Source organism: Pezoporus wallicus, unplaced genomic scaffold (genome assembly GCF_028554395.1).
Source record: "Pezoporus wallicus isolate ANWC-B61680 ecotype Strahan unplaced genomic scaffold, APGP_CSIRO_Pwel_v1 contig_420, whole genome shotgun sequence".
NCBI lineage: Eukaryota > Metazoa > Chordata > Aves > Psittaciformes > Psittacidae > Pezoporus > Pezoporus wallicus.
The window spans coordinates 1,277,501-1,289,816 of record NW_026636658.1 but is presented as its reverse complement, the minus strand read 5'-3'; the positions used below and the strand labels follow the sequence as shown (position 1 = coordinate 1,289,816).

At 38.2% G+C, this 12,316-nt stretch overlaps 1 protein-coding gene across 6 annotated transcripts in view; it reads left to right on the top strand.

The window, feature by feature from the left end:
* The window catches only part of WWOX (WW domain containing oxidoreductase), a 526,234-nt gene that overhangs the window by 215,373 nt on the left and 298,545 nt on the right, over positions 1 to 12,316 (top strand). Inside the window, exon 9 of one of the 6 annotated variants that reach the window (XM_057401162.1) lies at positions 2,387 to 2,524. The exons of 4 other annotated variants lie outside the window; for them this stretch is intronic. In XM_057401162.1, the coding sequence (XP_057257145.1) occupies positions 2,387 to 2,422 (36 nt within the window). In that variant the 3' untranslated portion in view covers positions 2,423 to 2,524. Of the gene's footprint in view, positions 1 to 2,386; positions 2,525 to 12,316 lie in introns of those variants that run through there. One more of the 6 variants, XM_057401165.1, reaches the window with a different exon arrangement.

Here is a 12,316-nt window from a genome sequence, read left to right as displayed (position 1 = left end):
GCTATAAAATGTTATTATAAGAGTCATTCACTTTTTCTCTCTGATTACTGTAAACAGACGCTGATCAGGCAAAACACTATTTTTTCTTTCCCTATATTATGTGATTTGTATCAATTACATATGTAAAACAGCATGAAGAATAGAGAAGGGTATTTATCCTGGGTGATACCTTCTGTTTATGCAACTTGAGATTAAGGATTTCATATTTATGAAAGAGGCTGTGCACTTCTTATTCTGTGCCGTGTTACAAAACTTCTGCCCAAGCCTTTCTCATCCAAGTGTAAAATAGTCTAAAATGCAGGAACTCACTGTTGTCAGGAGCCACTGAAATCATTAAGATTCTGTCTTATATGTGCTTTTATGTGCATTACCTTAAATAACATGGAGTTCCTGTCTGGAAAATACCATTTCCAAAAGGTAGGAACCAGGTGTTGTAGGTGGGTGGTGCACACACACTGGTAGTGAAAATATACTTGGAGAAGTGTTAAAGCAGCTTATGTTTTTCACTCCTTTGGTAATTAAGGGTTCATTCTACAGCCATCCATTTTCAGCACTTAAACCTTTGTACAATAGGAGAGAGTTCTTTGAATGATGGATATTCAGGATCAGGCAACATAAAGAAGTTTGTGCTCTTTATCAGTATAGGGATGAAACCAGTCAATTTAGCAGATACAGTAAGGAAGCTTGTGTTTGCTGGCAAACTGTAACTCTGACTGTATCAGCAGTGTGATTTGTGTGTAGGTGTATTTGAAAACTCCCAGGAGTAATATTGAAGAATTATTAAAAAAGAGCCCTTTTTCAATATTCTACCCAATGCAGTTGTACACACTCCTGGCACACTGCAGAGATTCTTGAATTCCTTTGGATATATGGGTGTTTGGAAACTACTCAGAAAGATGTGGTATGCTGCCTATAGTAAGCCAAGCAAGAAATGGTTTCCTGGAAGTAGCAACAGTTGTTGCCTTTACTGTGAATTTCTGTGGGTTTTTTGTCATGAGACATGCCAGTTCTTAGCAGGTAGATTACTTCTCTCTAAAGATTTCTAACAGTAAGGACTCTTCTGTGGCAAGGAACTTCAGAGCAGTAAAAGGTGCAGACTTACACAACTTCCTCTCCATGATTTGACTGTGTGTGAAGAACAGTGTCCAGTCACTTATTTGTAAACCTGTTGTTTTTACTTCCTCCACTTTAATTTCAACAGTAACCAGTAGGCCTCCCTATTTCTCTTGTGCTTGGTTCCTATTGCACCATAGCCAGTAATTGGAACTGCTTTTTATTAAAGATACTCTTGGTGGAATCAGCTGGGAAAACCAAATAAGAATATAAATAGAATATATAAAACAAGAGTAACTAGTGGAGAATTTTCAGTGTTAGTTATTGATTCCCTTGATTGTGAGCACACAGGAACGCTGACGTTCAGTGTACCTAATTGTGATTTTATTGACTATCATTTCTACCTTGTTTATATTGCCAGGGTCTGTTGGTCACTGTAACTGATGGTTTTCACTCATTCCAAGTCTTGCAGCTCCGACCAAGTAGTTCTTTGTTCCTTCTCTTCATTTTTCTTGATACAATACCCCTGCCTATTCAAGTCGTGTATGTGAGCACTGCTAAAGTGGAAAATAAGAGCTTTGTAGCAATTCCTTAGGCTCTAGAGGCACATTTAGTTTTTAAAAAAAAAAAAGCTGGTGTTTTTTTTCCTGGGAAAACTGGGTGAATCACTTGCTGAAATCCTTGTCTTAAACACACAGATGAAGCAAGAGGTAACCAGAGGTAATATGTGTCAGTATCACTAGATGACTGCTGTGAACACAGGTACTGATAATTTTAGTGTTTTCTCAGTTCATACTGCTTGTTTTTGGTTTACAGATAACGTATGAACTGTTTCTCATGCTCTGCCCAATCTGACTACCTGTGTAATGAGCACAAATTACAGAGCGTTGCCCATCTTAGCAATATCTTGATTCTACATAAGTTATAAATTTCCCAGGATCAGACCAAGGTGCCACATCTAGAGACAGTGCTTAGCCTGTAAATAGGGCTGGACTTCCATGGGGGGTTTAAGATGTGAAGAAACAGGGAGGAAGCATAGGGACAGGAGACATTACACATTTTCAGGCATGGATGGGAAAGTAGTTAATGCCCAGGAGATGTATGTATGTTCGGGTGAGTGGGAATCATTGTGAGTGCTCCCCAGGGCTTTGCAACAGCCCTATCTTCTCACCTGCCTCTTGCTGGGGCACATCTCCTGGAAATGTTCTGCTGTCTCTGCACTTGCAGAGGTAGGAAAGATGTATAGAAATAGTGACGTGCTCTGTGGTTTTTTTTTTTCTTTCCAGTATGTGGTACTTCTCTGACGCAGGGCCATTAAGTGTCTGTTTCCCAGAGCAGATCCTTACACTGTAACATGCTCCCATGGTGAAAGGAGATGGGAGAGATGTCTGTCTTCACCCTTCTACATGAGAAGAAAAATCTATTACATGAAAAGATCCTTTTCCCAGGTCTACTACTACCCACAGATCCTGCTGGGGGGGCGGTGGGGGGTGTGGGGTGGGGCGGGAATTAGAAACCTTGGTGTATATATATCATTCCTTTTTTAAACCTAATTATGTTGTGACAAAAAATAACAAAAAACCTACCAAATAAAAAAAGAATGGTGAGCAGTTTACTTCTTAAATAACAAAACCACCATAAGTCAAAAATATTCATGTTTCTCCTCTAGTAACTTTAATTTCTGGTGTATTGTACAACAAAATGCCATTAACAGTTTTATGGTAAGGATTACATTAGCCTTACAGACTATTTTTACTAGTCTTTTTTACTGTCACATTTGCTACATAAGCCTAATTTTATGTTATTGCAATGATGTTCCACGGTGTGTTCAAATAATCGATAGCAGTACAAGGGTTGTTCCATTGGGATCACATTATATGAGTTTATAATATACAATATATGCTTTGATGTATACATGTAGTGTTTGCTGTTTCCCCCCCTTCTTAAATACAGAAATTTCTAGTTGTGTTTATTCCCCTCGTCAGCATACTTTATCATATCAAAGCCTTTACAGACAGTGTAGAACTACTGAGTTATGTTTGGGTCATGTTTTGCAGTGTGCCCTTTAATACTGTAGCTTTAGAAATGCAATTTTCAGCCTCTGCTTATTAGAATATGATAAAGTATTCCTGGTCTATGTCCAGCTTCACTAATCTCCAGACTACACTTCATGAATTAGGCATGAAGGTTTTAGTCAATGTGCTTTCAAAGACCAATGTTTAGGGAATCATGGATTTTCTACAAGCTGAGGGAGAAATCTATAATAGGAAGAACTGATTTTCAAACATCATATTCTGTAGAAGAAATGACCAGTTCTGGCTAGGAAACAGAAAACATTTCCTTTTAGAATACTCAGGAACTGGTTAAAAATGTATTGTAGGTTTTAACTTAAAAAGGAGTAGCTTTTTAAAATGCACTGTAAGTGCTGTGTAGTGTACAGAGGCTCATACATATTAGATACCACGTAGACACCTCCTGAATTGTGGGTTAAAAAACAAGTCACACTAAAGTTGAACCAGTTTAGCTGTATTAACCTACTCACTGATGGGCATTCGTCTGCCTTTACCTGTGTACTGTTCATATGCAGCAGATCCTGCTGTTGTGAGGTTTGACATGGGGAAGGTAGACGTGTTGTGAGTTGGAACATATAAACAGAGTTTAAATCCCATCTCGCTGCTTGAGCTTTCACTGAAGCCTAAGTCCAAATTAAACCAAAGCGTACAGAAAAATACACAAACATGCATTCGTAATGCCATCCAGCCTGACCCCCAGGTGTCCACTTGTGACCTTAATTATCTTTTGTTTGTCGGTAAGACTCATCATCTTGATTTTTGTGGAATATAGGCTCAAAGATGATTCATGAGCTAGTCATCTTGAGGAAGACCTGTAAGCAATCACTCAGATTTGAGAGAATTATAAACAATATTCACCTAGCTGGGATATGTCATCTGTTCATATACTACATAGCTTGACTTTAATACTGATTTTGTTTTTGTTTTTAAGAGAAAGGGGCAGCGTTAGTTCAGTGAAAGTCACTTTTCTAGTGCAAAGGGGTAGGGCATCTATGTTAAGTCAAACTTTGCAGTGTTTCCATAGTTCTCTCCTAGAGCCTAATGTGTAACCCTTGCCTTAGGAAACTGCAGCACTGTTACACAGTCTTAAAGTTGATTTATTTCTTGCAAAACAGGTAGTTAAGGAGTAAATGAGAAGGTACCCTTTCAGCATTTATGGCATCGGTCTATACTAATGAGTGTTGATATCGCCTAGCACCTTACAGTTACTACTGACATTATACTAAGAATTAATAAACAGTGATGTTTAGTCACTGAAGAATTAAAGGACAGTTGTAAGTTGTCTGGATGCAAATGGGAGCCTTTCTGCCTGAAGGGGATGGCCATGCGTAATGAATCCCATCATCCCTGTTCCTTTCCCCCCAGACAGGTGTGTTCTGAGGTGGAAGGGGAGGTTATGTCAGGTGGTTCACATGAGTGTTTGTAATATTAATTTCTTCATCTTATCATGAAGTCATTCTATCAAGCACAGGATTTTTCCCTGCTTTTGGTAAAGCATAAATAATGTGAAGTGCTGACAATGTTTTTGTTTACTTGTGTTTCTTAAAATGTTTGTTGTGTTTCTTGGAAGGAAAGAATATTTCAATCCTGTGAGGCTGATGTGTGTGTAGCGTTATTTTCTACCTGTAATGCTTCTTGCATGTAGGTACACACACAAACATATATCCACCTTCACTACCCATGTGGTATGCTTATCTAGGAAAAAAAAAGACTAAATGCTGGCTTTTATGTTGTTCTTTTCCAAAATAATCAATAAGTTATGTCTGGTAAAAATGATTCTTAACCACACATTATGGAGTTACGGGTGATCCCATGAAACACAGAAATCTATGTCTCAGATTCTCAGGCTATTGACATTGGTAATTCTTTAGATAAGAGCAAGACACCATCACACAAGAGTTTTGAGCTCTTTTCAGCACCACAACATCCCTAAAAGGAAAATGGGACCTATAGCTGAACATAAATTGTTTCAAATGTGGAACACTGACTTGCATCTGTTTGTATTTCCCTGTACAGTTAAGCAGAACAATAAGCAGGATAGTAGTAATCGTTATTAGCTCTGGCTAGTGACTGTCAGAAATGTGGTAGAAAACTGCCACAGCAAGCCATAGGTTGTGGAAATGTCCTTCTGTAGCTGGCTGCTGTGATGATCAGTGCCAGGAAGCAGGCACCCCTGAAATTTACTTTAGCAATGAAGTAAATGCTCACATGGAACAGGGTGTCCAGACAAAGTTTGCCATTGGTAGAATGAGTTACATTGCATCCCACTTGCATGGACAGCCTGCATGAATCAGGCACCAACTCCCATCCTCTTCTTCTACCATTTCCCTGTACGTTGCAGCATGTATACATCTAGTCCAAAGGTTGTAGTATATGCCTTTCCTTTATATCTGCATAACTAGGGAGCAGGGAAAAGTAGAGCAGTAAACAGAAATCCTCACTTAATTCCACAGACTTCATAGTGCAAAAGTATGTAATAGTTAAATGTAAAGCAAGGTAAAATACATTAATAAGAATAGGATGGAAAAAATGTGATGAAAATTGTGAACTGGAATAGTGATCATCACCAGTTGTTCTTTGGAAATAACAGAAGATTGAGATAGCTGCATAATCATGGTTTGTTAACTGATTGTCAAAGTTATCTTCTCTGTGGAAAATAGAGACAGGTGAGATTAATACTAGGAGTATTATCCTATGCAGATCTCACCTCTTGAGTACATCACTGTGTTTAAAATGCCATGTGGTGCTTTGCCATGTCATTCGGTTGCTCTCTTAGGCAAAACATTCCCTGTCTCACTTTGCTATATAAACTTGCAGCATCAGCCAAACATGGGTTAAGGCATAGAGAGGGGCCTATTAGGAGGCTGTCTTTCAGAATTTAGAATGTTAGTTCTACCTTGTACCATAGAAGTTGGTGCTGTTTTATAAACTTGTTATTAACTCGATAACCCAGTTCTAAAATTTGCAGAAATAACATGTTAGTGTAGGTGGAAAGGTTATGAGGGTCTATTTGATAGTTCCATCAGCTGCAATGAAAAATTCAGAAAGTAGTGATTTGCTAGTGTTTGCTTCCTTATGTTGCTTTCAGGGTTCTTTCTTTGGAAAAATAGAGCGGACACACCGAAATTGTTAGATACTGTGTTATCAAATAAATTGTGTAGGCACTTGGAGCTACAGATATGTATCTCATGATCTCCAATACAAAATTCAGACAGCTCAGGAAGGTTAGCCACTGCACTGCATGCATGCTTTTGAAAATGCCAGCAGGCCCATAGCTTCCTTTTCAAGTTTCTAAACTCCTGTGAAAATACAGTCAGTGACACCTAACACCTGCTAAGAAACTAATTCCTCATTTAAAAATTAAGGTCCCGAATCTCACCAAATTTCAGTGGTATTTACACTTCAACTGCCTGAATCACATTTGAAACTAAGATCTGTGCTTCAAAATTGCACATTTCTCTAACAGCACTTTCTTAGCCAGGACTTGCATTTGCCCTGAGGGGAACAGTGAGGAGGGAGAGCGGGGACTCCTTGTTCTAGATTCCCAAAACTGAAATATTATCTATTCAGCTAAGTCAGACATGCAATTTACCTGCCTAATGTTGAAACCTGATTCATGCATATGTAACTGGAGTAAATATTCTTGCATGAGGTGGTTTTGTCAGGCTTTTTTTTGAATGATACATTAGGTGTGCTAAGGTTCCTCATTGAGTTTTACTGTCTTAAGTGATTACCTCAACTATCTCTATGTAACATTTTTAGCCCTTCAAGGTTCAGTTTTCTATCAATGTTAAAATCTTTTTTAGGCAACACTATAGATGTTGTTAATAGAACTGCGTTTGTCAATGGGTTATACAGATTAGAATCTCATATTACTCTAGTTTTTCTAAATATACTACAGGAAGTTTCTGTGGTATATGGTTGGCACATGGTGACATTGTATTGTCTTTTCCTGCATTTGTGGGCATAAATGGATTGAAGAGCATGTTATGCTTTTTTATTTTGCCAAAATCCATACTGGTTAGATATATGTCTATAATTCACATTTTTATGACTATCATTAGAACTCCTGCGTATGATTAATAGACTGAAACTTCTAGGACTAGATCTTGACAAATAATAAATTGCTTAATAACATTTATATTTGTATGAAATATTTAATGTGCTCACCTGTTTTCTGACTGAAATGGGATAGTATTTGTAAGGCTGCAAGAAGAACACGGGCAAAACTGAAATCTTGCTAAAGAGAGGCTGGAGCTGGTCACTACTGGACCATCAGCCCTGTGTATCTGGGCACAGCAAACTAGTCCCAGTGCTCTCATCATACCAGAGTTTCAGCATTACTTGAACATCCTGTCCTTATCTTCGAAGGACAGGCTTCAGAATACCTGTAGATCAACACAGTTATTGTTGTCATTAGTACAAAATTTATTATTAAACTTACATTCTACCTGAATTATCATATGTATTTTTACTTCTCCATTTGCTTTCCATTTGGTCCTATTGGTTGTTAGAGAAGCTTTATTAATATTAATTTATTAATATTTCTCTGAATAAGCATGAGATTCCTGTATCTCTGCTATAGTGCTGCAATGGTATGCTGCTTTCTGATTCTCTCCCCAAACCAGTGTATTGTATTCTAGATCCAGAAATAATGTGAATTTTTTTTTTTTACACCAGCATTTTGTTTTTTTTTTTATGATCTAAATTATTTTTTTGGCATGAAAACACAAGATGACCGTCAAACTACAGCCAAGTACACTTGAGTAGGAGAAGAAGCTGAAGTAAGCAAATTCATGACAGAAAGAATATTGAAACTGGATTGGCAGCCCTAGTTTCCCCTAATGGCAATTGTTCAGATTGTTTTCAGAATACACCTTAGTTATTAGAATATATTCCTAAACTAATCTTTTAAAGCTCAGATATAGAATAATAAAAAGGTGTGATCTAATGCCCAAAAAGGATTTTGGAGAGCTAAATCTTTGTTACAAAGTTTATATGAATCTTGGCTTTGAAATATTCTGAATTTAAGACTGTTTGTCAAACTAATAACATGCTAATTGTCTGGTCAGATCCTTTATAATGTGAAAATTATGATCCAGTTAACATTATTTTATGATTAGATAAGGATAAATAAAATCTATTATTTTCCTATATTAAATTTAATTTACATAAAATGCTCCTCTAGTCATATTTATACAGTATTGGATTTTACCATTTAATTTCTGATAAATGCTGTTGTATCACAACTATTTTGGATCACCACTCCCAAAAACTCAATTGTGCTTACATTTCTATTTATTTTAGGACTTTATCCTAAATGACCAGAGCTTGTTAGGTCTTAAAAGAACCAGACACATGCACATGCACTCTCACATCCCTCCACAAGCACAGAGATGTGAACTAAGAGTTGGTACAGGAGGTCAGGAATTGAAAATACATACATTTTAAACACTGTGTCAGGATTCTTAAAGCCACAGGTTTATGTAGAGTAACATCCAAGTTTTATTTTTGCTTATATATTATCTGGCTTTAGTGATATTTGGCTTATTTATGCTGAACTGGCCATGTTAGAGTTTTTTTGGTCCCGTCTGTCCCTCACCAAGACTTCAGCTCCCTGTTGTCACAAGAAAAACTGCCTTCTATTTTAAGGCAGGTATTTTTTGTCATCAATCGTGTTTGATTCAGTCCTACACAAGTTTGATCAAGCCACATATCTCACTAGGATCAATTTTAGCCGTGAAGTATAGATTGAAATATCTGTGTGTGTCAATTTGACAGAGAGAACAGAGGAGATATCTTTACTAGAACTGTATTACAGTTGACAGATTCCTCCCCCCACCTTCAGGTATTGACGGCACATGTGGAATGTGGGATCATGCATTGCTTCAGCTACAGTCTGGCTTTGCTATAGTATTACTGGTGTGTAAGCGTGCCATCTTATCCCATTGACCAGCTGGATATATACACATTTTGTGTTTCCTATTTGGAAAATGGACATTTTAAGAGACAGTGGAAAGAGCTGGAAACAGCTGAGTTAACAGTCTGGCAAGGATAGATCATTGATAGGAAGAAGCACAACCCATGTGTAAGTGAAAAACCTAGCCTCTCGGAATCCCCTTCATACTGCAGATGCCTTTAAATACACTGGGGCAGTGCTGGGAATGACCTACACGGTGTATGGACTTCTTCAGTAGAAAGATCTCTGTGTGATGCTGGCAGAGCTCTTGCAGGTCAGGGCTTCTCCATGTCAGGCTTTCTAAAGCTGGCATTGTTGTTGTCCTTGTCAAACAAAATGCAGTACCATCACTCTCTGCTAAGACATGGCAGGAGGAGAAATGATTTTTTTCTTACTTGCAATTTAGAAGCATGAGGTGAAGCAAAAAGACCATGGGAGTCCATGGGAGCGTATAGCTAGACATAAAAAAAATGGCAAAGGGGGAAATCTGTAAAATAGATATGTAAGTGGGACCCGATTTGTATATAGATTTCTGGTAGTGTTGTACTTTAGGTAGAGACAAACGGGTTAAAAATGGAGAAGATAAGGCCTTTCCTCAGTGAGAAAGTGTGAGGACAGGCCTGGCTTGGAAGATTCTTGTCAATTCTGTTTAATTACCTGTTAGTTCACTGTGCTTTAGGACTAAGGGTTGTGATTTTCTCTTTGGCATGTAAATTTAGGACTCTGTTTCACCTGTGTAGGAGCCCATCCTCAAAACTACAATCCATTGTTAAAATTATTCTTACATAAAGGAAAATTACTTTAATTACAGCATATTGGCTTACTGGACCAGTTTTATCTATAAATCTTTTTTTCAGCAATACAATATGTAGTCATCTTTATGAAGCTTTATTGTGTAAATTAAGTTCTTTTTCTATTATGGTTTTATATTAACAGTACCTGACCTCCACTGAAAACAGCTTACTAAAATATAGGCTAAACATATCTTAAAGCTCAGATACAAAAGGTAAAAAAATACATACACAAGCATAATTTATCTTGCAAGTGAGCAAACCTCATTTTACACATTCAAAACTAAGTTTTTGCTATGGTTCAGTTTTATCTTATACCTGAAATTGTGAATATGTATTTTAGCCTTTCTATGTACAGGGGCAAAAGCAACAATACACCTTTTGTTATATAAGCTCCTAAAAGACTGAATTATTGAATGTAATGAAGTTGATATGCTCATTATCATGATAGGAGATATGACTTATGAGTTTAAATTATTTCTATATGTTAATGTTTTTACCACAATTGCATGAGTCACGTGCCATTTCATTCTTGACCATGTGTGATCACTGTAAAAGCCATGAGAGTCTGACTATGACTCTGAAAGGACACGAGTAGCACAATTAGCAAATGACTCCTAGCGATTGGACAGCCTCTCTTGATGGAGGAAAATGATCTGCAATATTCTCAGCCCAGAAATAAGTAGAATGCAGTTTATGGTATCAAGTTACATAGCAGAGGCGAGTGAACAGGATTGTGTAAGTTTCCTAAGCTATGGCTATATATTGACAGAACTAAGCAAACATGAAGCCATCCTAATTACTGATGAGCAAAGGGATATTTTCCACTGAATTTCGTCCTTTTATTTTTTTTGTGAATTTTTATTGCAGGATGCTATTGCTGTAGTTCAGAAAGCCCCAGGCAGTGTAGAAATCAGGCAAAAAATCAATAGCCCACTTGTTGAAGATAAGTGAATTAGCTTGTGTTGAATGTAACTGAGTACCTGAACACTTCAGTGAGCAGCCTTTGTTTTGTGAGAAAAGAGATTTGTAAGGTTTCTCTTCCAAGGGCTGTGGTGGTGCACATCTCACATTAATCAAACTGAGTAAGAAGCAGTTGACCACTTACATGGGGAAATAATTTGTGAATTTTCTTTCTTTCTCTCTTGTTCCTACCTGCTCACCATAGCTCACCATGCTGAGCAGATTTCTGCATATTTCAAAGCTGATGATGAATTTCACAGAAGAATTCTAGTAAACAATAACAAAAGAGGCCAAAATAAGTAGCATTATACAGCAATTTGCTATGGGCTAAGTTCAAAATTTCTTTCCCACCCTATGTGGGTCTGGGATTTATTTCCTTTCACAGATGTTAGGTCTGTGGGAAGCTTACCTTGTGTGTCTGTGTGTTAGAAGAAGAAATGTTTCTGTCCAGTGTGATCAGCATTTGCTTTACAGACTATTTATAATTCCCATATCCAGAGACAGCAACTCAAAGGACTCACACTGGCCACTGCTGGCACAGAGGATGGGCAGTGCCTGGTTCCCATCTAGCTGTAATGCTCTGCACTGCTGCCTGAGAAAGAGCTCAGATCTCTTCCCACTGAAATCACTTTGCCACTGACTTCTGTGTTAATCGTACCTGTCACTAAGATGGTGTTGCCCTGGTCAAGTTTTTTCTGAGGACGTGCCTCCAGAAGTGGAAGAGAAATTCAAAAATATTCTTAATCCCAACTTGACAACTTCTTGATCCTTGAGTGAGTTGCCAGCTCAGCATTAACAAGGAAGAGTAGTGGGAGGGCTCCTTGAAGTGCCCCTGGACACTGAGAGTCCTGGAGGCCATATGAAAAGCAGTGGATGGCCTTAGCTTTTGTTGACAACTCATGTAATTTCTTCATGAGTAATCAATCAGTGAGATCTGAAGGCAGTCACATAGCATGTGTTTTTCCTGGGACATAGGTACTTGTGTGAGCTGCAGCCCTAGTGCTAAGGAGGAGGCCCAGCCAGTCAGACATGTCTCTGGCCGTGGTGTTCCCGTTCCATCCCATACTCTCTGAGCAGGTCAAAATGGTCTGCTCAGCTTCAAAATGTTAGTAGAATTGTCACCTGGGCATTTTAAACATGGGGTGAGAGGAGCTCAGATCTCAAACCAATTGACTTTTATGAATTTTTTTAATGTTATGTATTTGGCATCCATCTCATGAGCTTTCAAGACATCCCTCATGGCTTTTAGCTTCAGGGGTAGCAAGGCAGACTTACCAGAACTGGTGAAGTCTACTGCTTTACGGCTTTGGGCAGCATGAGGTTTACCTCATCCAAGCATCCTGAAATGCAGGAGCTTTTTTCCACCTACGCTTAACAACCATGTAAGCAGAGGGTCCGATGCACAAATGATGATGAGCCTACTCTTTTCAGGCCTGACTGTGCTGGCAGGTCTGGCAATGCTGGTGATGCATCACCTT